The sequence below is a fragment of the Gadus macrocephalus genome, chromosome 16, assembly GCF_031168955.1.
Source record: "Gadus macrocephalus chromosome 16, ASM3116895v1".
Lineage (NCBI taxonomy): Eukaryota > Metazoa > Chordata > Actinopteri > Gadiformes > Gadidae > Gadus > Gadus macrocephalus.
The window spans coordinates 18520532-18548308 of NC_082397.1; the positions used below are offsets into that span (position 1 = coordinate 18520532).

The following is a 27777-nucleotide window of genomic DNA, read 5'->3' on the forward strand; positions in this document are numbered from 1 at the left end:
CAGGCTGCGTGGTGGCTGTCTGAAGGGCACCGTTTGTCTGATAAGGGTTTAACGTTTCATTTGTCTTTGGAGATGCTCTGTGATTTTCGTTTAGTTCAGACTTCAGACCGCTGGGTTTGAGGTGGCTGCTTTGAACTTTTCTTTTTTTTCTCTCTTTTTTGGCTGGCCAATTTTCCTTTTTTCTTTTTTACAACAGTTTGATGATGAAGTAAGGAGAATTCTGCCCCCATTTCAGGTCACAGTAATAATGCTTCGGTCGACAGGATTCTCGGCTGAATTCAGCAAAACACAAACCAATGCACGTCCTCCCGGAGGAACGCTGATTGTACTCTTTCTCTTCCCTTACATTGTGTGTTGAGGCCGAGCCTCAAGGATGCACTGTCATGTAATAATCGCATGTCCGGTGTTGTTGTTTTCTGTTCCCTAGGATACGCTATACTGCAAGCTATTATGGAGAGAGCAGGACAGAATGGCTGGCAGGTCAGAAAACCATAAATCACACAGATGATATAAAACGCACACATTAATGTGTATGTTTAGTGTGTTTGTGCGTGCCCCATGTGTTGATGTACTTGCGCCCTGACTTTGAGCCTGTGCTCTTGACGGTTGGGACTGGTGTGTCCGTGGGTCTGTCTGCAGGTGAGCGCTATCTGTGTGGAGAGCTTCAACGAGGCGGCCTACCGGCGACTGCTCGAGGACCTGGACAGACGGCAGGAGAGGAAGTACGTCATTGACCTGGAACCCGAGCGGCTGCAGAGCATCCTGGAGCAGGTGAACCCTGCACTGCATTAGCCGACACTGTGGGGAGACGCGTGGGGGTTGCTGTGGGTTGTCGTCGTGTGTCTGTGTGACTTTTGACCCAGGCTTCTGTGTAACACCCCATCAATTCTGCCACCTTTCAACACATCTGAGTCTCTAAAGCACACATGAACACACACACACACACATGCGCACACAAACACATGCACAGGCACAGAAACACGCACAAACATACGCACGCACTTATGCACGCACTGTCACACAGTAGTTACACACATACACACACACACACACACTCAAACACGAACACACACACGCACGCACGCACGCACGCACGCCCGCACGCACGCACGCACGCACGCACGCACGCACGCACGCACGCACGCACGCACGCACGCACGCACGTACGCACGCACGCACGCACGCACGCACGCACGCACACACACACACACACACACACACACACATGCCGAAACACAAAAAGCTTTTCATCTCCCCTCCTTGTCCACTATCATGCTCCCTGTCTCTCTGGCTCACACACACACACACACACACACACACACACACACACACACACACACACACACACACACACACACACACACACACACACACACACACACACACACACACACACACACACACACACACACACACACACACACACACACACACACACACACACAGGGAACACACAGTGGTCTCATCAGTGCTAGTCTCCCAGACAGAGTATTCACTGTGAGGATGCCCTTGCCAGCTGCAGTAGTCTGTGTTTATAAAGCGTCAGTCTGAATTTTTTTTTTTTTATATCATTTTTGAATAATTCAACAATTAGTCTTATATCCCTTTTTACCTTCTACTTTGTTTTAAATTCGTACGCAGAAATGTTTGTACACACACACATCACACAATAAACCTAACTAATCGTTTATAACTACCTGAACTTTTCGTAAATATTAAGTGTTCCTGATGCATTGATAAACGGGTTGTAAATAGTTTGTAAATCATCAACACATGATTTATAAATTATGATTTTTTTATTATCGATTTTCTTATTATCTAATAAATTATGCATGTCCAATTATGAATTGCTTACTAATGAGTAGTGATGTAGGGACAATGCATTATAAGTCTGAATTCACTATTAATTCACTATGACTTCTACTTTTTAATGCCTCAAAGTGGCTGTAGTTTAAGAAAAAAATGAGTGGCCATTCACATATGGTCTATAGAAATTCATATTTCATCTTAAGGTTTTCTATAAACCTCGGATTTCCAGGACATTTTGAGTGCACTCTCTATTCTCTCTATAAGTGTTCTTTATTGTCCCTTTCTCTCCTTCTCATCCTCTCTCTTTGGCTCTCAGGCTGTCAGTGTGGGAAAACACGTGAAAGGTTATCACTACATTGTCGCCAACCTGGTAGGTTTATTTGATGCTGTAAATTACTCTAATGTTATTTAGGAGAATTATAGCATTACCACATCACTAGGGGGGATAAAACAGCTGGTAGCTTGATAGATTGATGGAACAATATAAATTCAAACATTGAGTTAATATGAAAAGGACTTCACACACGCACGCACACACGCACGATGGCACGAAGGGTCATTCAAATAAATCCCATTGTTAACGATGTATTAGGTGAATATTTTCTTGGATAGATGGCTAAATAACCTTTCTTTTATCCTTTTATTATTTATCATCTGTTCATCCTAACAAAAGAGGAAAAAAGGAAATACATGACTTATCTCATCTCATGAATGATTTCCAAGTATGTAACCTTTAAAATGACTCAAACACAGCTGCTGTATTATAATTAAAGTGGTGCTCAGGTGAAGCTTTTTAAGCTTGACACAAATATTCACTCAACAGTTACGTAACTGGGGAACCAGTTACGTAACTGTTTGGACTCTTACTGTTATTTCTTTCTTACTTTCTTTCTTTCTTTCTTTCTTTCATTCTGTCCTTCCTTCCGTCATTCCTTCTGTCTCTCTCAGGGCTTTAAGGACATATCTCTGGAGAGGTTTATGCATGGTGGAGCCAACGTGACCGGGTTTCAGTTGGTGGACTTCAGCAGGCCAATGGTTATTAAGCTGATGCAGCGCTGGAACAAGCTGGACCAGAGGGAGTACCCAGGGTCTGAAAGCCCCCCAAAAGTAAGCACCGGGCTTGTCTTGGCAAACAACAATGCACATGGTAGCAGAGACCCTACCAAGGCTGGGTTGCAGAGCGTCACTTTGGGGTGTATCGTCAGTGAGGATATCACAACCTGCTTGGTTCACTATTATATTTCTTGTTTCGAGGAACGTCGTGCCGTACATATATATTTCAGCGCTTCACATTAAATAAGTTATGAATTAACTGATTAAGTAAGTGGTCTCATTGAAACAATGTGTAACCGAGTTAGGAATAAGTGCTTATTCATATACCTAGACCCAATCGCATACCTTACACCTGTTACAATGTTTGTCCGTGCACACTGAGCACACACGCACGCACATGCACGCGTGTGCCCACACACAAACACACACACAGAGGCACACTCACACACACACACACACACACACAAACACACAGCCCAAGGAATCCAATTAGACAGCAGCTTCTCCACTCCCTTCCAGCTGGCTAACCAGTCACAGCATGATGCATTGAATTGGGAACAGCGTTTTAACCAATCAGAGTGTGACAGCGGCCGCTAGCCACAGCCTTTAGGCCTGCCAGAGTGTGACAGAGGAGAGAGGTTCTACCAATTACACTATTACGGAATGCACTGGGCATAACCTGTTATCCAATCAGAGTGTGACTTTGCATGATTGAAAAAGTGAAGTTGCTGATCCCACCAATCCGCTGTGAACATAAGTGTGGAAGATTGACCCGCAGTCTACAGGAATCGATGGAAAAGAGGCTTCCAAGTGGAATCCAAGGTTTCGGTTTTCCTAGATTGATAAACGAACAGCCACAAAATATAGTTTGTGCCACTGATTGATGCATTAATTAGTTAATTAATTAAAATTTGAATAGGATATGTGCTTATCATCATCTTAATAACATCAGGAAGACAAGACCTAAGAAATTGCTTCCATGGAGATAATGTGAATCACGACGAGGTCTCTCCTTCACACTGGCCCCCAGCTCATCCCCTCTGCTCTGAACTCCACCAACGCACACAGTTAACATTAGCGTTGGTGTTGAACCCGTGGGAGAACGACGAACAGGGAGAGAACGAGAGAGTGAGAAGCAAGGACAAAATAGTGAAGGAGAGATGGGACAGAGAGTGGGAGAGGTTAATAAAGAGAGAAGGGAGACGTTTGCGTTAACGCCGGAGCCTCAATGATCACTGGGTTAGAGCAGGCAGGGGCTGCAGGTCTCTGAGGTCAAAAGAGCCGACGTGGCATAGAGATGAGGTTCAGAGGCAAACTTGTTTTCCCCTGTAATCGGGTTAAATTCATAGAGGACACATTTTACAAAATGTAATAAAAAATACTGAGGGCATGACTGTGTAGCCCTCTAAGGCGGTTGGCCTGCATGTAGGCTGTGAACGCAAAAAGGATGCATTACAAAATATTCCCTTTTGCTGTACCAATGGTGGTTGGCAGCTTTCTCAGCAATGATATTAAAATGTGACAACACTAAATCTATTAAAAACCCTTGAAGAGTCGTGTCGGGTCATAGATTCACTTGCATTTGGACTGAAATGGGTTCAGCTCGCCTCAGGCCCGCAGTTATCCCGGGGCCACGCATAATCTCTGCTAACAAGGCGTGACATAAGCACCCGGGGCTTGTCCTATTCACAGGGCAGACTGCCCCCGCAAAATGCAATGTTTGGTTTAATTTCAACCCAAAACACTTTCTGCCCGTGGACAAGGGTGACCCCGTCATTAATGGCTTATGGTGAAGGTGATCAGTGAGCATGGAAATGTGTAGGACTTTGTTGGGTTAATTCAGCGTTAGGATTCTACAAGAATGTGTGGGACTGTGTGGGATTAATAACCTGGTAGGAGTCTAATGTGTGGGACTGTGTGGGATTAATAACCTGGTAGGAGTCTAATGTGTGGGACTTTGTGGGGTCAATTCACTGTGAGGAGTTTACAAGGATTGGTGACACTTTGTTGGATTAATTCGCTGAGGAGTTTACAATACTTTGTGAGACTAGTTGGTTAATTGACTGTGAGGAGTTTCCAAGGCTTGTTGAGACTTAGTTGGTTAATTGACTGTGAGGAGTCTACAAGGATTGGTGAGCTTTCTGTTCAAATACTGAGGCTTTAGTTGTTTTTGTGCCGTTGTCCTGAAAGGAAAATGTTGCGGCTGTGTTTTTCTCTTGATATGGATTCTATAATCTGGGTTTTTCACTCATAAGGTCCAGGGCCTCTGCAGTTTCAAACCTAGAAGATGAAAATATTTATGTGAAGAAACATGTGCAGTGTGCCAAACAACACGCCATGAGGGATAGCGGGGGGTGTGGCAATCAACATTTACTTTATAAATAGCCATTCATTTTATTAGAAAAATATGCAATGGATGTAGGGCTATGGATAAATCACTGGAATGATGTAAAAATGTAATGTATTTAACCTTATAGGTAACCTTATTTAGTTTGAAGGGTTTTAACACTGTGTCCTGGGAATCAATCCCTGGTGTTGACCACATTAGAGTGATAATAACGTTTACAACCGTGTTCATGGTCGAGTGCTGGTAAGTGGCGGTACAATAAAAGTCTGAGTATATTGCTACTAATAGATGCGAGTGGATCAGCGTGTTTAACTAGTGCCACTGGTTATCTATTTATTGACTTTTTAGGTAGAGTCAATGCAGTAGAACATTAAATAACTTATCGCTTTCTAATTTATAAATCAACGCTTCAACCAGCTTTACACATACTAAGTGAATGTTGTTCAAATAATGGGTTTCTAAATGCTTTTTTGTTCTAAAAAAACATGTCTAGGGTTATTCCATTGTCTAATCGGCTTTCAATGTATGTGACAATGTAGGGGTGACCTTGAATCTGCAACGACTCAAATCCTAGATAGAAAGACGTTCTTCTTCTATAGTCTAATCGTTGTGTCGGGAGAACTGAAAGAGCGTAACAGCGGGACATTCCATTGGGAGGATAGGGGGTGCTCAATGAGTGAAGCCACAGCATTGCTTATATTGTAGAAGGAAAGGCCTAAAGGCTATATCATGTTTCTCTTCTGTGTGCCATCTGTGTGTCCCTAACTCTCCACCTCAAGCTGGTGTGTAGTGAGCGTTCTGGCACCGATTGGCTGCCGTGCATCACCCAAGTGGGTGCTACATATTGGTGGTGGTTAGTGAGGTCCCCCCTTCACTTTAGGCGTCTTTGAGTGTTATTAATTATTATTATTATTCATGTTTAACCTCTGTTTTCCTTTTATTCCTAGTCTGTTTTACATAGTTTTGAATGATGACTATATGCTCTGTAAGGTGACCTTGGGTGTCTTGAAAGGCGCCTCTAAATTAAATGTATTATTATTATTATTATTTATTTGCATTTTGCCATTTGAGTTTTGTTCTGCTCTCAGTAAATGTCCTTATTGTTTGTTTGATAGCCCTTTTGTGGAATGGCATTGGCACTATGAAATCATTTTCCACCTGAAGTAAAGCACATTCTCAACCATTCGACTGGAAGGATAGCATATGTCTGCAGCAACAATTCTAAAGTTTGGCACCATTTAAAAAAGATCAATGACGATCCAAAAAAAAACAGCAGCTGTCATATCGTACCACTCTGGCTTTTTGCTAAATGTATCTGCTAAATGGAATGGTGACGCATTGTTCTAGACTCTGAAGCTGATCGTTCACACGTATTTACATTTCTAATCAGTCAGACGCTTCGACAGACTCTTTATCTATGCTGGTTTTGTCATGATTGTATGTGAATACCTTGCCTAATCAGGCAGAATGGAGCCCTCCATCTCCACAGAGAACACATATATGAAATCAATATGGAGCCTATAGGCTAATAGAGTTTACCTTTCTTAAGGTAACACATGTATGAAATCAATATTTAGTCCTCGATCTCCAGATAAATGGAGGACCACATATTGATTTCATAAATATAGTACCTTAAGAAAGGTATATTCTATTAGTATATATTATATTATATTCAATAGGAGCCTTTTATTCTTTGTATTGTGAAAAGTAAATTTGCCGGTAGAGGCAGGGGGTTATTACCACTGTTGGAAAGCGTGATAAGTAATCTAATGAAGCGTATTAAACCATGGTTGCAGTTTTTAAGCGCTCAGTCATAGTTCAGGTTTATTAAATTCTAGTTAATAGTCTAATTATGCAAAAAATACACAAGTAGTAGCTATCCCTGCCATGAAGGTTACCTCTATCAATATGAAATATCAAATCTGTTCTATGAGAACAACCTTGTTGGTTAATTAGTATTGAAATAAAATAATCCATGAATACATTTTTATTATAAATGTTTTGACCCTTGCTCGCCCCTTGCTCTCTCCCCCCCCCCCCCCCCCCCCTCCCCCCTCTCTCCCTCCCTCTCTCTCTCCCACACCCTCCCCCAGTACACCTCCTCTCTCACCTATGACGGTGTGTTGGTGATGAGCGAGGCCTTCCGAAACCTGCGGCGCCAAAAGATAGACATCAGCCGGCGTGGCAACGCAGGCGACTGCCTGGCCAACCCGGCCGCCCCCTGGAACCAGGGCATCGACATGGAGCGTACGCTCAAACAGGTGACCCACACACACACACACACACACACACACACACACACACACACACACAGACACACACACCCGCAACACATGGTTTAACTTGCCTTTTGACTCAACTTTTTAAGCAAGCTGAAAGTAAGTAAGATGTCCTCTTTTAAGGGGCCACATTGTGTTTGACTAATTGTTTATTTTTCCTCCTTTCTCTTACTTTCTTCATGTCCTCTCTTCTTCATCTCTTTCCCTCTGTATTTATCATGTTTCTTTCTGTATCTTTCTGTTTCTTTCTGATTCCGTCTTATTTTCCTTCATTCCTCCTCTCTTCATTTCTGTCCTTTCTTCTTTATCTATTTCCCTCCATCTTTCCCATGGTTCTTTCTTGTTTCTTTCTTTCCTTCCTTCTTTCTTTCTTCCTTCCTTCTGCCCTTCCTTGCTCCTCCATGTCACCGTGGTGATGAAGGTGCGGATTCAGGGCATGACGGGGAACATTCAGTTCGACCACTTCGGCCGCAGGGTCAACTACACCATGGACGTGTTCGAGCTCAAGAGCAATGGCCCACGCAAGGTACACGCCTGAGAATCATTTTCAAGAGGACCAGTCCCAAATTAAAGTCACCATTCGGGACTTATTTGTCTCTTTAAGGCTCCTTCCGGCACATCAGGGGACTTTATAGGTGGGGCCGACTCCTGCTGTACACGCAGTCTTTATCATAATTTTTTTGCCTTGCTGTCGGGTCGGTGGTCCACACTGGCAGACTGGGAACGCGCAGAGGTCCGCACATGAAGACTCTCTCTACTGTACGATTACCCGAGCCTTCTCGGAAACTCGGCGAATCTCACGTAAAGACCCTGCGCTCACGCAGACAACGGGAATGAGGTCCGCCAGGTGTATTTGAATAATGGCTGCTGGCTTTATCGACCCCTCCCTAATGAATGTCGTTTGTAACGTTTCAGGCACCAGTTGGAGACAACGTTTATGCAAGTTAGACAAAAGCGTTTGTTGTTCTGCTAGTCAAGCAGCAGTTTAAGCTGTTTCAAATCTCTAGGAAGAAGAGAACGGGTTTAAATCTGATTGTTGACTTAATCCCGATATCTGAGTCATCCATTACAAGGAGCGGGACGTTTGTTTATTCCCACCGGCTGTTGCCACCCTAATCCCCCAATTCAGAGTCCCCCAACCCCGCCCCCACCCCACGACGTGAGTCGGCCCCATTTAAAACCGGTTGGAAGAAAATCTCCAAAAGCCCTCCCAACTCCATGGGGTCATCCAAATAACATGTCTTCAGACCTCCCCTAGCACCACTACAGGCGTCAGAACGAGCACACACATACACACACACACACACACACACACACACACACACACACACACACACACACACACACACACACGCACACACACACACACACACGCACACACACACCTGTATATTGACTGGTAAGCCTTTGCCAGTCAACAAAATAATGGCTGTAGATAGGCCATCGACACATTGTCGGCTACAACCTTGGCATAGCCTGTAGTTGAAATACACATCTGTTGCTACGTCTTAGGCCCTCCTAGGACACCAGGGTCTGACGCGCGCAATACTTGCTAGCTTAATATCGCTCAATATCTTCTACAGTTCCAATGGGAAATTTACTGGAGAGAGAACAGCTCCTATCGATTTTTTTTTTTATTTCTATAACTTGTCTTGTCTATATATTTGCCCTGTCTGGAGTGCATTTTTCAGATTTATATTTAGTTTCAGCTGTGCTTTAGAGAGCAATGCTATTCCCTAACTGGACATTTCTTTCACTCTCATCTCATTTATTTTTTTGTATACCTTTTACCTGCATTTGTTCATCCCTCTCTCTCTCTTCCAGATTGGCTACTGGAATGACATTGACAAGCTGGTGTTGGTCCAAAATGAGAACCCTCTGTCCAATGACAGCTCGGCAATGGAGAACCGGACCGTGGTCGTGACGACCATCATGGTAACATATCTTTCTAATTGTCTTTGTGCGTTGTGTGTGGGGATCTGGGTCAAACAATACGTCTATAAACAATAACTTTAACGTGTGCGCTACGCCCCTTCAGCACATAAACATGATGGAACCTTCTCCCTAACGTCATTGTCCACAATCCCAAGACGTTCCCTGGAGACTTTGTCTCAGCCCTCATCAGTACATACCCCCTCATTTGTTTTGAGGATATCCATACTGGGTGTACTGAAACAAATACATTTAATAGCAAAAAAATACCTGAAGCTCAAGTCAACCTCTGTCAGTCTGCCAGTAGAAGCATGACAAGGGTGGTGGACCATAAAATCTGTTTAATACCACGGAGACACACAGTGGCAATGCTTCTCCCCTCAGAGGCAGCGAGTGTAAAGGAGAATTTCCAATAGAGGCAGTTGGCTTAAGTTATCCCTCTCAGTGGGTCGAGTGACCAGCTGTGAGCTCCCACAGGCTTGAGTGGTTGCTCTCTTTCAGCCTAGATGTGGTGGGGAGGTGGAGGAGAGAGCACCATCAGGCCATGGTCGAGGGTAGAACAGGTCAGGTACCCCCATGCAAAGAGTGGTCCTGGGGAGAAGTTGGAAGATGGAGGAAGATCTAGGGCATTCAGATGGGGATCACATCGGTTGCGTAGATCCGACCACACCCAGATCAATCTAGTTAATTTACTACCACTGTTCCTCAGAGCGACCAGGACATGCCTATAAAATCCTTCCCCGTTGAGTTAACAGGCATGATCCGGGGTAATCGGTGAATTTGCGTCCATCCTTTGGTCACGTTAGATTCTTCTGCCCTGCCTGTCTCCAGGCGCTGTTACCTTGGACAATGGTGTTTCACAAAAGCAATCCATTTAATTCAATTGGCTGTGTGAAAATGATGCAAGGGAAAGCAAGCGTGGAATAGTGAAACAGGAGGCAGATGCTCGGGTACAGCAGTAGACTGTGTTTTCAAGGTTTCTTTTTCGGAGCTTCCAACCCTAAAAACCAATATCCATGTTGTAGTTCTATGAAACATTTGGTTGATTATATTTGTATCTGGGTCTCCTACTTTTGCCTTTTTTATGTTTATGATTTATGTGGAAGCTGCATCAACATCAACAACACACAAAGCTGAAGAGATTCTGGAGGACAAAAGTTGCAGTTAGTAATTAGTGATACATAAGTTTGACATTCAAATAGTTTTCAATATGATCAAATACGAAAATATGAAGGTTAAGTAACGTATAACAAACATTGAATCAATGTAACAATGATGTCACCACAACCCTAGTTTCAGGAGGAAAATATGAAAGTGCATATACAAACGTGTGTATGTGCATTACAAATCCCAAAATGTCAAGAAAATAGCAGATATTTTCACAATAGGATGTTGTATTTACTATGATGATGATGTGCTAGTTGTGTTTTTGTCATTGGTACTGCTTGAATTACGTTTTTGATCATAGTGATTGAGATCAATTGTGAGAATATAACCCCAGCTGAGTGGGGAATTTGTGTGTATTTTGGATTTGTTTGTTTTTCTCTCTCTTCCTATCAATTTCGCCCTACCGCCTACCTGCCTCTCTCTGATATTTCTATGTTTCTATCTCTGTATCGCCACCAATATCTCTACAACTGTCTCTCTCTCTCTCTCTCTCTCTCTCTCTCTCTCTCTCTCTCTCTCTCACTCACTCACTCACTCACTCACTCACTCACTCACTCACTCACTCACTCACTCACTCACTCACTCACTCACTCACTCTCTCTCTCTCTCTCTCTCTCTCTCTCTCTCTCTCTCTCTCTCTCTCTCTCTCTCTCTCTCTCTCTCTCTCTCTCTCCCCCCCTCTCTCTCTTGTCCTCGCCCAAACCCCTGCCTCAAACCACGCACCACTCTGTTGCTGTCATCCGTACACTGTCTCCCCTGGCACCTCTATCTCTTTCACCTTCTCTTATCGCTCTCTCCCTCTGTCTCTCTCTCTGTGCACTCTATGTCTCTCCGTCCATGTGTGTATCTGTGGATGCTGACCTCAGTGGGGCCAGGCTAACGTTAGCTCAGCCTCCTCCTCCTCCTCTTTGCAGCCTCTGACGACGAGAAAGCCTCTGCTGCGACACTGATGTCTACGCCTCGCAGACAAAGAGCCAAAGACACACAGACATACACACACACACACACACACACATACACATACATTCACACAGACACACACACAGACACACAGACGCAAACACACAGGGACGGGCACTCAGACAGACGGACACAGCAAACCGATAGACAGATAAACTGACAGGTCGACACACAGACTCACCTGTGTCACAGACCAGCGCGGGATAACACTACGAAAAAAACGGTTCACCTGCTGAAGCTTTTAATGTCGATGGAAAGACATAGTTTGCTTCTGCCAGACTTGTTTTATATTGCTGTGCTTCTCTGGAATTGTAGCAATAACATGAAGATACTGTGTGTGGAATATACTGTGTGTGTATATGTATGGCTCAGCTGTATTGTGCATTGGTTATATTGTGGGACAGAGGGAGAGCTAGAGAGCTAGAGAGCTAGAGAGAGAGAGAGAGAGAGAGAGAGAGAGAGAGAGAGAGAGAGAGAGAGAGAGAGAGAGAGAGAGAGAGAGAGAGAGAGAGAGAGAGAGAGAGAGAGCCTCTGGTGCCACTGGGATGGCTCGTACATTGTAAGGAATTGAGAGAGGGACATTTAGCACTTCACACACTCACAGAATCACACACACAAATACACAGACATAAAGACACACACATACAAGCAAACACACAACCCTTCCTCACTTTCTCTAAGAGTGTGTTTCACAAAGCAGCAAGACTGGATAGTTCAGAAAAGTTGCTGCGTCTACACTTATGTCTCCTATCCAGCACTCAACTTGCTGTCATCAAAGGGAGAATAACAAGGAAGGGGAATTAGAAGAAGCACTGAGAACCAGGAACGGGCCTTTCCTGCAAGTCTTTTTTTATTCCTGCAAATTGTATCTCTCTCTATCCCCACTCACTAGCTCTCTCTCTCTCTCTGCCGCTATTTGATCTGCCCAGGCTTACGTGGTGCTCTCTCCTCTAATCCCCGGGTATAGTCTTTGGATTGCATGGGGGGGTGAGATGTATCTATGTGCTTTGGTATTGGTTACTTATTGACGTTGTTGCTTACGCTCGGTAGATCCTCAAGATTTTATAACGTGCGCAGTATGTCATTTGTGTAGTTTTGTTCTGTTGTTGATCGTTTAGGTTCACTGAATGGTAAATATAAATCTTTGCTAAAAAAAACGGTTCCAATTAAGTGAAAGGTGTTTTGCATTTGGAACACACACAGTGTTCCATCAGATTGTTCATCGCCCGTCTTTCCACCACGGTATCATTTGGCGGGTGAACCTAGATCTTTTGGAAATGAACCACATTATGAAAATAGTATGACTACTATGTAACGTGGGCTGTCCTGTACACAAGAACAAACACATCCTAAAATTGCTCACTCATGGTTGCACAATTACAAAAAAACAACTCACACATCCTCACATGTACAAACACACACAAGATTGCCGTGCCCACGCATACACATGTCAGCCATTCACTGACGTTGTGATATTATCGCCATCAAAGTGACAAGAACACAGTGACATAAACACCCACGCTTACATGAGACGATCAGTGAGCAGGCGGCCTCGCCTCTCCCACCCGGAGCCTTTCCTCTGCAAGAAAGATGTGTTTCCGTAAACTGTGTGTGTGTGTGTGTGTGTGTGTGTGTGTCTGTGGGTGTGTGTGGGTGTGTGTGTGTGTGTGCGTGTGTGCGTGCGTGCGTGCGTGCGTGTGTGTGTGTGTATATGCATATATGTGTATGCATGTGTGTGCGTGTGCGTGTATGTGTCTAGGGGGGCTGACTGACCTAATCTAAAAAGTACAGGGTTGCATTTAAAATTAACGGCAACTTTTAAGCATTACAACAGCAGCGGTAATTATCGAATTCCTTATTCAAGAAGCATTGTTCAAACATGAATAATCATTAGTGAGTTATTCAATAATGAATGATATGATATCAATAATAAATAAAGAGAAAACATTTGAAGCGTAAGTTCAAGATTTACAAACTATTTAGAAAAATGCAATGATGCTGCAAAGCATGATTATTTTGGGTAATTAGAACGCATTGGTTAAGTATTGTGTGAGCTTATCTAAGGTGATGATCATGCCTTACTTGGCATTTATAAATTACTTGCTTTTGTTCGATTCATCAATTCAGGTAGTTACAAAGCATTAGTTAAGTCGTCTGCGTGAGCTCATCTAAAGTGAGGACTTTCTAACTAAGCATTTATAAATAACATTTTAAGGCTGGAAAGACCTCAAGTACCATTGCAGCAGTACCAAGTACCAACCAATAAATATTACTAAGTAGCAGTGTTTGTAATAACGCCGTTTAAAAGAACGGCGTTAGGTAACGCCGTTATTTTTTCAGTAACGGAGTAATCTAACTAATTGCTGTTTCCGTCGTTACAACGCCGTTTAAGTTACTGTACGTTAAATGTGGTGCGTTACTATGAATTGATTGAATAAACTGCGTAATCCGAACGCACCCCTGGCTACAAACACAAACTGCTAGTGAGGAGACCGGGTGGGTTAAGAACGAGATAAGCGATTATGATTGGCTAAGTCATGTTTCATGGTAGCCAATCGGAGCCAGTGTTTTTACACACAAGCCAGGACAGCCAAGTGTCGGGCTACTTTTAGCCTTTTAAGTGGTTTAGAATAGCGATTTAGTTTTTACCATAACCAGTGCCCCCATCGTTCCAAGTTTATAGCGTTTTGATAGAATCGGCTAAAAACAGCCATCTGAAGAATGCGTCTATATGCGGTTTTTGTGCTCCAAAACTAACCTTTCAACTCGTTATCAATCAAAACATATCCCAAATCCATTTGACACCGGAATTACCCCTTTAAGGCCAAGTGAAAACTGCTCAGAATAGTCCAAACTCTTTGACATATAGCAACTTTCTTTTTTTACACTAACACAAATAGTTACTTTCCCTGGTAACTAGTTACTTTTATTATAGAGTAATTCAGTTACTAACTCAGTTACTTTTTGGAATAAGTAGTGAGTAATTATAACCAATTAATATTTTAAAGTCACGTTACCAACACTGCTAAGTAGTAAGTAAGGAATGTTTAGTCTTCACTTTAGATAAGCTCACACAAACTCATACTTAAACCAAATCATCAATTGCAATTTACCATGAATTCACGTTTTACTACTACATTATTAGTGCTTCAAAGTTGCATTTATTCTACCATGCTACCAATTAAAGATAAAATAGTTTGTTTCCAACACTGTCATTTTCTCTGGAAAGAGAAATAAGACTATATTGATTTGAATGTTTGAATAGCGCAAAGGGGACACATGGCGGTTTGGGCAGGGGTAGAGGATAATTTGGCATTTCCCTTAATTATCAGTGAGAGATTTAACTTCAGCACTTATTGGTTTTTATTTGTAACTCATGTAGTTGTATTTTGTTGATCGTTTGGATAACATTTTGCACAGAATGAAGTTAGAATTTTTTTTCTCTCTAAGAAGTATTTGATGAGAGCATTAGAAGACTCCCAAGAAACAAGTGAATGTTAACTCGCTGGCTAGTCATTAAACAAATTATTTTGTGGTCTAAAATATTTACTTGACTACAGATGACTAGATTGCTGAGACACTGGCTCATTAGCAGCATTGTTGCTCTTCCCTCGCCTGGCTCTTTGACTGTCTGACGGCCGCCAAACTGCCTGTTTGGCATATTTCACAAAGTTCTGCCTGGCCTCCCTTGCACCAGTGTAAAGTGGTTTTTCATGTCTTATCAGCTTCAGCCATTTGCCAAAGTCCCACCCCTCTTTCTCACCCATGCCGAAACATTTATTTTCTTTTCACACCATTTCCGCTCTACATGTCTTTCATTCTCATCTCTCCCTCTCCTTCCTGGCTCTCCCTCCTCCTCCCTTCTCTCCGTCTTATCTGCCTGCTCCAACTCGTTCATCATCGGCCGTATCTGATGCTGCTTTCTCCGCGTCGTCCTCCCGCTGCAGTCTCCATTTGTATTCCTCCTCCCTCTTGTTCGCTGTTCTCCTGCCCTCATTAGTTCCATGCTGATCCCACATCCAAAGGCATGGATCTACTCTGTTACCCCCTATTCCCCTTCCTGCCCATCTCCTTCCACTCCTCCTGCATTCCTCCTCTTGCTCCAGTGTCTCATGCAGTCTTCTATCTCCTCCCTCTCTTCTTTTTGATTTCCCCTCTTATTGCTCTCCCTCTCTCGTATTTTTCTGTTATCCTGTGTCTCCGTTCATTCCTCATAGACAACTCAGAAGAAATTGGTCTTTGTCTGAATCTACACTACAGTCATGTTCATACACACATACAAACATACACTGATTGAGTACCTCCGAATGTCACTCAGAAATAATCTTTAATAATAATCGAATTACTCACTCATGCACTCATTAATTTGCTGACTCACTGACCCACTCACTCTCGAACACAAAGACACCCACCCCCTCACACACACACACACACACACACACACACACACACACACACACACACACACACACACACACACACACACACACACACACACACACACACACACACACACACACACACACGCACACACACAGTGAATGAATGACTGAGTCACTCATTTACTTTTTCACTCATTCACTCACTTACTGACACACTCACTCTCACACACAAAAACACACACTCACACAAATGCACGCTCAACTTTGGATTTGGCACTACCACATGCACACTGCGACAAAGGAGTCTGAGGCATACTGATAACAAACCATAAGGAGGCTTAAAAGTGATGCAATGTGACTGTTGGCTAGGCTCCCACCGGTGTGTGTGTGTGTGTGTGTTTATTTGTGCATGTGTGTCCATGTTTGTACGTGTGCATGTGTGTGGTTGGGGTCTTTGTCTGTGTGTTTTTGCGTGTGCGTGTGTGTGTGTGTCTGTGTGTCCATGTGTGTGTGTGTGTGTGTGTGTGTGTGTGTGTGTGTGTGTGTGTGTGTGTGTGTGTGTGTGTGTGTGTGTGTGTGTGTGTGTGTGTGTGTGTGTGTGTGTATGTGTCTTTCTGTTTGTATGTGTGTCCATGTTTTATGCATGCGTGTGTGTGTGTGAGGACATTTAGACTTTCCCAGATAAACTGGATGAGAACAAGGTCACCTGTCCTGATATGAGAACACTTGGCCCTCTAATAAGATGAAGCGGGGGGTAATTTTGCAGTTGAGAACACCGGCCGAGCAAGGCCTGCCTTCATCTTTTTAACACAAATTATGCGTCAGAGCCCCGGGAGACGGGAGATTTTAGATGAAAAGCAGCAAAAGTATGACTATTTAATCTATTCCCAAAGCTCTCAAACTTCCCTCCCAGCCCTGCCACAAAGCAGGCATTACCGGCCAAAAAACGTTCTCATTCAATTATAATTTGGTGTGAATTTGTGTGTTTTTTCCACTTTTCACAAACATCGTACTCCGCTAAAGAAGTGTGTGAAGTTGAATTCATATTTGGAATCGCCCTTTAGGTTTGGTTTTGATTGCATTTTGTGCGATACAAGCAGCTACATAAATCATTAGCTTTAACTAAAACCCACGTGGAAACCAATTCAGATAATTGGATCACGCTTTTAATGCTTGGTTCAAATTAGGAAGAAATTATAATAACCATAATTTCCGTTCATAATAGAGAAAAACGAAGGAAACAGCATATCAAAACACGAGACGGCGTTGAGGTGCTAATGAGGTTGAGGACTGAACCTTTCATTCTGCTGGTGTGAAACACGGTGTAATGCAGTCGTTGTCCACTTGGCCGCCATGGAGCGGTCTGGGATCGCCTCTGTTCCTCTCCAAAGAGAGGAGTGCCCCACTCTTCTTTCTATGGCTCCTCATTAACACAGTGATTCATGTAGATTCAATGCGATGGGGCGAAGTCTTTCATAATGAGATTTGGGGACAAATATGTTTTTGTAAACTCTGACAACAGCAAACACAAGTGGACAACTATTTTCTTGTTTCTTTATGCATGGAGATGAGGAAAGGGATGAGGAGGGTGTTTGCTGTTGTCTCTCAGGACTCGCCTCTTGATTTGTCTCTTCTGAAATGTGATTACTTGTTTCTGCATAAATTACGGACTTAGTTGTCAATTGTGTTGTGTGGCAGGCAAAACACAGGTGATTTGTTTAATTACTCCAATAAAATATGTTTATTTGTTTATTGGGGGTCTGATCACTCAGTGTCATGTAAACATAATGCGTTTATGGATTTTCCTCGTCATTGTTTATTTGGTTATTAACTTATATTGCCAGTTTTATATGGAGGTAGATATGTGTATTGCTGTCAAACGTTTGCATTGCAAACAAAAAATATTATTCTGAAAGGCAAAAAAAGTTTTTTAAGGTTCTAACAGACCCATTTATTTTCTATTAAAAAATAATTGCTTTAAAAGTTCTGAGGGCAAAATAAATGCATTTGAACACAAAACCATTTTAGCTTCATTCCCCCTTTTGGTCATGCTGTCTAATGGTGGGTTCTTGGCACCATTTCGTTTGAGTTTGGATGAAATTTGTTTATTTTAGTCAAAAGCAAAACGTTTTCCATAACAAGCAGGAATGATGATTCTGAGACCGCTAAAAGTTGAAAGAGATATTTTTCAATCTAAAATTACAAAAGCGAGATCAAAACAATATGTATCCCAATCAAAAATATTTATGCATCAAACACGTAGCTTTCAAAGTTTTCGAAAACAAAATAAGAAAAAAAAAAAAATCTATATATATATATATATATTGGATGCATTTCCTTAGGTGGTTTGATCTTGTGACATTTTCTAAGCGTTTGTATTTGCGGATATTTTTGGTTGAAGAGTAAAACATTTTGGCTGCAAATTGCTTGCAACCAAAAGTTTAACATTTTTAGTGTACGCATGTGGATGCCAAGGAAAGAGGCCTGTCAAGTTATCTCAGGTACCATTACCGAAGTTAACCTTTTTTCATTAAGCTACTGTCGTTTGATTACATTGCGATATTAGAGCCTTTTTTGCATTGCGTTTCCAAAAGGAGAAATATTTGCAGCAAAATGTTTTACTTCACAACCAAAAACATTCCCTTTGCAAGCGCATAGAAAATGTCAAAGAGATCAAACCCTTAGACAACCTAACCAAATTAGGTTAAATGCATCCAAATGAAGAAACAAAAGCTATTCTCTGTATTTGTTTGAAATAAAATAATTTTTAATTGGAATACATATCGTTTGGATTTTGATTAAGGAACATTTGTTTGGCCTCTTTAAACTCTTCAGACTTGTTGTTGGTCTAAGAATTTGTTTGAAATGCAAAACGTTTAGCCCTCGCCACACGTTTCCAAACAGGCGACTGGGTATGCCGCGAGAGGCAGCAGAACACAACGTTGGGCTGTTTTTTGCCAGCTCGTTTTTGCCTTCAGGAGAATTATTTTCAATTTGTGCTATGCAAAAGGTTTTGCACTTGACATAAAGACACAAATGTTCCTCTATAGTTTTGCAGCTGTATTTTTGCCCTCAATATATGTCAACTTTTTAAAAGATTGTTGCATTCGCTGTTATGTATGCAAACAACCATTGTACTTATTTTTGAACTACTATGTTTTGGATCATAATACAATCATCCCATTGTTCCAGTTTTCAATAGAAGTCAATTCTCTATGGAGATTTGGTGGCAAATGTACATTCAACTCCCATCCCTTCATATCTGGGCTCTATTATGGCAAGATGTTACTCATCTTCACAGACCGCCTGATTAATTACATGAGAGTGTTCTTTGATTAAGAAGGTTTTGATGGTGTTTTAATCACCTTGGTTACAGTTGGATTACAGAGTTGGGAGCCCCAGGCTGGTTATAATAGCTCACCCCCCCAATGACACGTACACGCTTCACACTCTAAATCTGTGTGTGTGTATGCGCATGTGCATGTACTCTAGGGTTGCCTCAAATTGTGATGGACTGTGTTTGACACGCCTAGGCTAAATAAAAGGCATTTCATAAAAGGCATTTCACAGCCTTTAATGTAGCGATGGCGTGTGTGTGTGTCCCTGTATGGAAGACATGCGAAAACACACGTATCTGTATGTAAATGCGGTTCCCTCAGTTTGCTTACAAAACCCCACCCAAGACAACCATAAACCAACCGTTCGCCTTCCTCCCCCTCCCTGAACTGCTGTTGCTCTTATGATACGGTACCAAAGCAGCCCTCTCCGTCTCTTTTCATCCTCTTTTTCCTTTGTTCCCTCGGTTAATGTTCGTTTTCACGCGTTGCGTATAGTGTCGGTGCGTATCCCGCCGGAGGCTGGTGGAGAAGCAGAGAGGTATTAAAAAGGGCACTGCGAGTCAGGAGGCCAATATATGAGAGATCCCACTCTGACATGATGATGTCTTTTTTGTTTTACAGCCACAAACATTTCTTTCTTCCTGTGTATGCCGGTTATATACGGTTGCTCTTTCGCTTGTGGCTATTGCAGTTCACGGAGGTTTATTGTTGAGATGTACTGTGTGACACTATACACGGAAATGTAAACATTAGATGTATGCATTATGGAAAATGAGTGCATTGCTGTGTGATTGCTGTGTAATGTATCCCTCAGTGCACTGGTGTTGCCTTTCATAAGCAGAAATTCTCGGCTAGTGCTTTTTATTTTAGTACTACAATACCTTCTGACACGTATGTTTGTTTCCCTGTTTTGTTTGCTTGTACAAACTAAACATGTAACCTACTTCAATCAATAAATTACCTTTTCTTTATATTTTCTCCATTTTCATTTTAGTTTTTTTCAAATCCTAACCTCTTCGATATTATCATAAAAAGTAACAAAACCTCTTAAAAGTTGAAAGATTTTTTTGAGCAGACATCCTTCAAATCTTCTTCATTCCACTGAGTGTCACACAGATGGAGTGTCACCCCCCCCCCCCCCCCCAAGTGTGATTCAAGACTGAATACAATCATCATAATGTCTTTCCAAACAGTTGTGTCTTTTTGTCCTCCTTTTGGTTTGTTGTGTTCCTCTGGTGTTTATAGGAAGGGCCCTATGTGATGCTGAAGAAGAACTGGGAGATGTACGAGGGCAACGACCAGTTCGAGGGCTACTGCGTGGACCTGGCCCAGGAGATCGCCAAGCACATCGGCATCAAGTACAAGATCTCCATCGTCCCCGACGGCAAGTACGGTGCCCGGGACCCCGAGACCAAGATCTGGAACGGGATGGTGGGAGAGCTGGTCTACGGGGTAAGGAACCGATCTCTTGAGATGATGAAGTAGCAACGCTGGATGGATGAGAGCAGGGGGGGGGGGGGGGTAGGACTCAGTTGAAGGAGCAGTGAAGGATGGAGATGAACTCATGCCTATGAATACCATCTCTGTTGATGAGGATGTGTAGGTAGAAGGAGTGAGGAATGGAGGGATGGAGGGCAGGAGATTAACTGCCTATGGATGTCCTCTCTGACATTGAGTAGAAAGGTCTTGGAGTGGAGAAGGAGGAGATGAGGAGGTGAAGGTCGAAGGAGTGACAAATAGAGGGCTCATGGATGAGACAGTAACTCAGGCCTCTTTTCTTTCCTCTGTTTTTCAGCGAGCAGGTCCTATAGACAGATGAGGATGTTAGGAGGATTTGGTAGAATGAATAGAATGGGATGGAGGGTGTAAGGGGATGCAAAGGCCTCATGCCTAGGACCTCTCTGTCGTGGAAGTGGCAGGTATTTTGGAGGAACAGCAGGAGAAGGTGTTTAAGGAGATGAAAGAGGGAGTGATGGAGGGAACGAGGGTAGAAACAGAGAACAGTTTGAATGACGATAGGTACAACTGGAAGAGAAGACGGTAGACGGTGATTTCCTCATGGGTAATAAGCAGGGAAGGGCGTTGAAGATTCCCCCCGGCTGTGCCATAGGGAAACCTATCTTTATTGATAAATATTAATAATTATATATTATATAACGGCCTCTAGATTGCTGGTCAGTCTGAGTGCTTCCCTACTCTGGCAACCAAGACCCAGATTAGAAGAAATCCGCTCTCCGTCCAAAGTGGTGGTTCCAGCCCCCAGACGCTAAGCAGCATTGACAGCCATATGTCTTAGAAGCTGTGAAGCGGCTGAACGGTTTGACCCGCCTCAGTCAGAGGGATCCCGATGCATCCGCTAAAGGAGAGAGGAGGAATTTCTGATGAAAGTTTTCTGGAGTCATTTCAACACACAAAAGACGAAAGGGATTTCCAAAAAAGGAATCGGGATTCTTTGATGACTTTCTGAAGTGCTGCCACTGAAGCTGTGAAGAAGTCTCAGCACAAAAGCCTCAATCCGTTTTTTGTTTGCTATGTCTTAGAGGACGTACTGGAAGCAGCCAGCATTCTGACGTGGTTCAAATCTTCATCCATGGGTGACCATTCCTACCTAGCATGTAGACGTTGTGTCTCCACTTGTTAATGTGTCATTGTCTCTGTGCACATGGCTATAGACTAGATGAACGTTCCTGTGTCCTCCCCTGCTCTGTCCTCAGTATTTATTCCACAGACCACTCTACTCAGCCACTCTGTTTCCCCGGCAGTTTATTCTCCTGGTGTTTCAGCTCTCCAGCTCCTCAGAGCCAGAGGAACACAGAACACTGTTTGATATGCAGTTACTGTAGCTTCCTTTTGGGTGGAGACTGCAGATGTTGTTTAGACGAGTACAGCTACTCAGACAAGGTCTCACACTGTTGAAACAATGATGTGCTTGACTCATCCATGGAAGCGGTATGCGTGTGTGCGTGTGTGCGTGCGCGTGTGCTTGTGTGTGTGTGTGCGTGCGTGTGTTTTTTTGTGTGTGCTTGTGTGTGTGTGTATTTCTTTCTGCTCGTATGTGTGTGTCTGTTGTGTATGTGTGAACACGCACACTTGCCGGCATTATTTGTGTGTGTTTGTGCATGTGTGCTTATGTGTGTGCCTGCATTTTGTGTGCGCTTGCATTGTATATGTCCATTTGTCTGTGTGAATATTTGTCTGTGTGTGTGTGTGTGTGTGTGTGTGTGTGTGTGTGTGTGTGTGTGTGTGTGTGTGTGTGTGTGTGTGTGTGTGTGTGTGTGTGTGTGTGTATGTGTGTGTGTGTGTCTGTTTGTGTGTGTGTCATTGATGTGTGTGTGTGTGTGTGTGTGTGTGTGTGTGTGTGTGTGTGTGTGTGTGTGTGTGTGTGTGTGTGTGTGTGTGTATGTATGTGTGTCTGTTTGTGTGTGTGTCATTGATGTGTGTGTGTGTGTGTGTGTGTGTGTGTCCCTGCACAGATGCATATGCGGGTGTCTGAGAGGCTGAGCTGCTCTGTATTCCGGCCACATCCCACTCATGCCTATGAATTACCTCTCTGTCATTTGCCATTTCCCTCTTATCCCCCTTTCACCCCATCTTTCTCTCCCTCCCTCCATTTCACTTTCCCCCTCATCACGTAATAAGCAGAATGCTTCCTAAATATACTTTCTGTTCTCTGCCCTCTCCCTCTCTTCCGATCTGCTTCAAAGCACTCTGTCTCTCTCTCCCTCTCCCTCTCCCTCTCTCTCTCTCTCTCTCTCTCTCTCTCTCTCTCTCTCTCTCTCTCTCTCTCTCTCTCTCTCTCTCTCTCTCTCTCTCTCCCTCTCCCTCTCTCTCTCTCTCTCTCTCTCTCTCTCTCTCTCTCTCTCTCTCTCTCTCTCTCTCTCTCTCTCTCTCTCTCTCTCTCTCTCTCCCTCTCCCTCTCTCCCTCTCTCTCTCTCCAACCACCTTGTCTGCTTATGTCTCCTCAGCATATTCCGGTGCCCAACCTCCTTCCCTATCACTCCTTTAACATCTCTTCCTAATATCCAATGTACATTCCCGTCCTCTGCTGTTGATTCCCATTAGCCTCATAATCTAAAAAAAAACAGGAGATTGCAGTTTGGTATTCGACCGGCACACCATCTTGATCCACTGCTTCTTGGTGCGATAGCTATCTACAGTGACGATATGACTGATGGACGCCTCTCTCTCCCTCTCTCCCTCTCTCTCTCTCTCCCTCTCTGCCCCGGTTCCGTAGAAGGCAGAGATAGCGGTGGCCCCACTGACCATCACCCTGGTGCGCGAGGAGGTGATCGACTTCTCCAAGCCCTTCATGTCCCTGGGCATCTCCATCATGATCAAGAAGCCCCAGAAGTCCAAGCCGGGGGTCTTCTCCTTCCTGGACCCCCTGGCCTACGAGATCTGGATGTGCATCGTGTTCGCCTACATCGGTGTCAGCGTGGTGCTGTTTCTGGTGAGCCTGGGGCTGAGGGAAGGTTGGCATTTTCACAGTCGAAGAAACAGGGGTGTAGCTCTTAACATCCATGATGGGTCTGTTTTATTTAGTATGGCAGTGCAGCAGTATGGGCACAACTACCCAAGAACATATACATTTACCAGGCTGGAGCTGCAGCAGACATAAATAGAACCAAGCTTTTGGTAAGATCACAGGAACAGGAAGTTACTTTACCTTACTATTATAGATTTATTATAGGGTCTATTGGGGGATCTTTGTGTGTTGGAGTGGTGAATAGCATCAGAAAGCCAACTGAAATAGTGTTTTTAGTTTTGTGTGTCTATTTGTCCGGAACTGTTTCCCAATCATCAAACCCAGGGAGCGATGATAGGTTAGATAATGGGGAGCATTGATGGGGTAGATGATGACGAAACCGGGAAGTGCCATATTATATTTCTTTCTTATGGCTTGATTAATATAATAGTATAGTGCTGCGCTCCTGTAGGATTAGTTTTATTCAAATGCGAAGAATGAATTTGATTTGGAAAAATGTTATAGAAGATCATAGAAACAAATAAAGGCCGGTTTGGACAGTTTGTAAAGACCCCCTTAATTGCTGACATTGTCTGTTTTCCGGAAGTGAATCAGCCATGATTTTTGTTAAATTGAAGCCCTCTCGCTGACTAGGGGCCATTCCGAAATTCGGTCTGCGAGCCATTATCATCCATTTTATTCCACACGAGTGTTTAGCAGCTCCTATAGATGTAACTTTGTTTTGTCCAACCCAAGTGAGGGCATATCCCCTGCCCTGGCTAGGTTGCTCTCTGCACCAGTGCCTGAACAAATCCACAAGTTTAGATTCTGTGTTTACGCGCCACTGCACATTCTCAGAGACGTAGAGACTGAGGCGTGCCGTTTGAATTCAGAGCGGTTTGTTTACGGCAGAGTGATGATTCAGAATTTCTAAGGGCAGAACAACGTTTCAAAACGTCCGTAGGGTAAGTGTAGGAGTCTTTCTTTTTTTCACCGATGTGATCGCATGCTAAGCATTACCTACTGAATCACAATTATGTGCTCAGTTCCTGGTTGTATGAATGGACGCACAATGAGACTGTCAACTGAACCAAATTTAAAATGTTCCATGCTGCGCCAGTCCATTGCAAGCGGTGGGTTTAGGTGATTAAAAAATCCACTGTTTGATCCAAATTCACCACAGTGCTCGTAACAATCAAGAATTATAGCTGCCCGTCTCTCAGCCTCTCAGTCTCTTGGCCTTCAGCATGTGCGGCGGCGTGCGAACACAGAATGCTTGAGCTACGCTCCAATCAGTTAAAAAAACACATCCCCCTGCACTTACCCTTGTGACTTGAAATATTCCTCAACATTGAATGCAGAATTACCACATTGCCTAAACTGCAGCCACCGCCTTCGCTCAGATTCAAGCCTCAAATCTTAGTTTGTAAGTCCGTGAGCATGCGCAGTGGCAAGTAAACACAAAATCAAGATTTGGAAGATTTGTGGGTAGCACTGAAGAAATCTACCATCCCAGGGCAATTTATATTACCTGGGTTAGACAAAACACAGAGACAGCTATGGGAGCTGATAAACACTAGTTTATTCAAATGTTTGATTACCAACTGACCGGTTTATGAATATGCCTACAACACGAGTTGGAATATAAATCATGGACGATTTACATCTGCACCTAACAATTAATCTGACTCAAAATGGTACAATCCTTAAGAGCACTCAAATACAGACCCACACATAGTACACACACACACCAACACATGTACATTCAAGAAAGTGTCTCCATTCTTTAAAAAAAATGTATAGTCTTTGCCAAAGAAGAGTTCTATTTGGGTTTGGATCATCTTATCATCCAAGGCTCATCAATATATATCACCATCAATATATCATCATATAGCAATTTTTTTATTTATTTAATTTCTACTTTCATTCCTATACCATAAGTTATCATTTACACAACATCGATCATAGAGCCCTTGCGTTGTTAATATATATTATTCTTCCTCTCTTACCAAGTGGAATGTGGAGTGAAACTGAAAGTGAAACTAATCTTACTGGATCCCCTCCACCCATAGGTGAGCCGCTTTAGCCCCTACGAGTGGCACGCCGAGGAGCCGGAGGAGGGGGCCCCGGAGCAGGGCCCTAACGACCAGCCGCCCAACGAGTTTGGCATCTTCAACTCCCTGTGGTTCTCCCTGGGGGCCTTCATGCAACAAGGCTGTGATATCTCACCGCGGTGAGTGGCAGATGGACATCCTGTGTGTGTGTGTGTGTGTGTGTGTGTGTGTGTGTGTGTGTGTGTGTGTGTGTGTGTGTGTGTGTGTGTGTGTGTGTGTGTGTGTGTGTGTGTGTGTGTGTGTGTGTGTGTGTGTGTGTGTGTGTGTGTGTGTGTGTGTGTGTGCGATGGTGTGCGTGTGTGTGTGTGATGGGCAATGAGGCCGAGAGTGCCTGCATGTGTGTCTGTGGTCTATGTGTGAGTAAGTCACAACGATAACTTGGTGGCTTCCTGTGTTTGGATGTGTGTGACAAACTGAGAGTGTGGACCCGTCCGAGTGGTCGCACTTTAACTTTGTTTTGGGCCCCTCCGTGCCCGGTGGGGCCGGTCCAACTGAGGAGTAGGAGGAGAGGTATACTAGATGGAGGAACGGTACAAGGTTAATATCATTATTTTCCTTGTTTGTTCAAGAGAAAAATAACGAGAATAGAACGATCGGAGACCATATTCAGACACCCGAAGATGCTCAACACTGATGCCCTCCTCATTTTGTTCTCTGTCAATTGCATCTGCGTCAACAGAACAACACAGGCTTGCTACTCTTTGGTGTGTAAGAGCTTCTTAGACTGTGGGGAAGGACCTCACAGCGTCCCCCTGAGCATTAGGCTCCAGAGTGTCTTCGTTTAAGGGATGCCTGATCACCTTCCACCCTGAGTGCAGAGTCTGGCGACCATTTTAGTAATGTGCTACATGAGCAATAGAATTACAGACACACACACCTAGCCACTCTCGTGCACAGACACACAAAAACACAAACACAGACACACGTTCATACAAAGTTTACAAACACGCACACACATATTTCGGCATACGCACATTCACATCCATTTAACGCACACATGCACAATGCTACTCATCATTCCCCCACCACAACTCACACACATTAACATGTTTGAATCAAGTGTATTCACACACACAACCTCATGCCTACATGGGCGTTGTTTGTAGCGTTAGCATCCACTAGGTGTGTATGAATCTTTAATGCCCCACTGTAGAGGAACAGTCCAGCATATTTTTAGAATATAAGAATATGGCATTTTATTATTGATATTCTGAGAATGCAGTTTAGTAAAATATTCATGTGTTTCATCCGCAAGACTATAAGGGGGCCGACCCCGATAAGAGTCACAGCAGCAGGGAAATATTCACACCAAAAACACAAACATACACACTCTATGACTACATGAGTGTAGAAGAGTGTGGAGCAGATACGTGTAAAGAGGTACAAAAAGCAGTGTGAGAAAGAGTGAGAGAGAGAGGGAGAGAGGGAGTACACTGAGAGAGTGAGAGTGATAGCGAGAGGGGGAGAGAAGGAGAGAGAGCGAGAGAGAGAGAGAGAGAGAGAGAAGGAGAGAGAGAGAAGGAGAGAGAGAGAGAGAGAGAGAGAGAGCGAGAGAGAGAGCGAGAGAGAGAGCGAGAGAGAGAGAGAGAGAGAGAGAGAGAGAGAGAGAGAGAGAAGGAGAGAGACAGAGAGAGAGGGAACGAGAAAGGTAGGAAGAGAGAGAGCGCGAGAGAGAGAGAGAGAGAGAGAGAGAGAGAGAGAGAGAGAGAGAGAGAGAGCAACAGAGAGAGAAAAAGAAAAATAGAGAGAGACAGAGAAAAAGAGAGAAATAGAGGGAGAGACAGAGAGAAAGAGCGAAGGAGAGAGGATGAGATCGATTGAGAGGGAGGAATGAGATGTACACAGGGTGGGTGCTGCTCGCTCCGCGGTCTGCCTGCTCCGGGATTGGACTGAGTAGCTTAGAGTTGGACAAAGTAGGGGAGTGCTACTAA

The 27777-nt window shown here is 43.6% G+C and overlaps 1 protein-coding gene across 1 annotated transcript in view; it reads left to right on the forward strand.

Moving 5' to 3' along the window:
* Positions 1-381: 381 nt before the first annotated feature.
* The window catches only part of gria4a (glutamate receptor, ionotropic, AMPA 4a), a 44270-nt gene continuing 16874 nt past the window's right edge, over positions 382-27777 (forward strand). Inside the window, 10 exon segments of the mRNA XM_060076254.1 lie at positions 382-480; positions 640-771; positions 2126-2179; positions 2758-2916; positions 7303-7470; positions 7910-8014; positions 9313-9423; positions 20513-20719; positions 23502-23717; positions 25805-25965. Of these exon segments, the coding sequence (XP_059932237.1) occupies positions 397-480; positions 640-771; positions 2126-2179; positions 2758-2916; positions 7303-7470; positions 7910-8014; positions 9313-9423; positions 20513-20719; positions 23502-23717; positions 25805-25965 (1397 nt within the window). The 5' untranslated portion in view covers positions 382-396.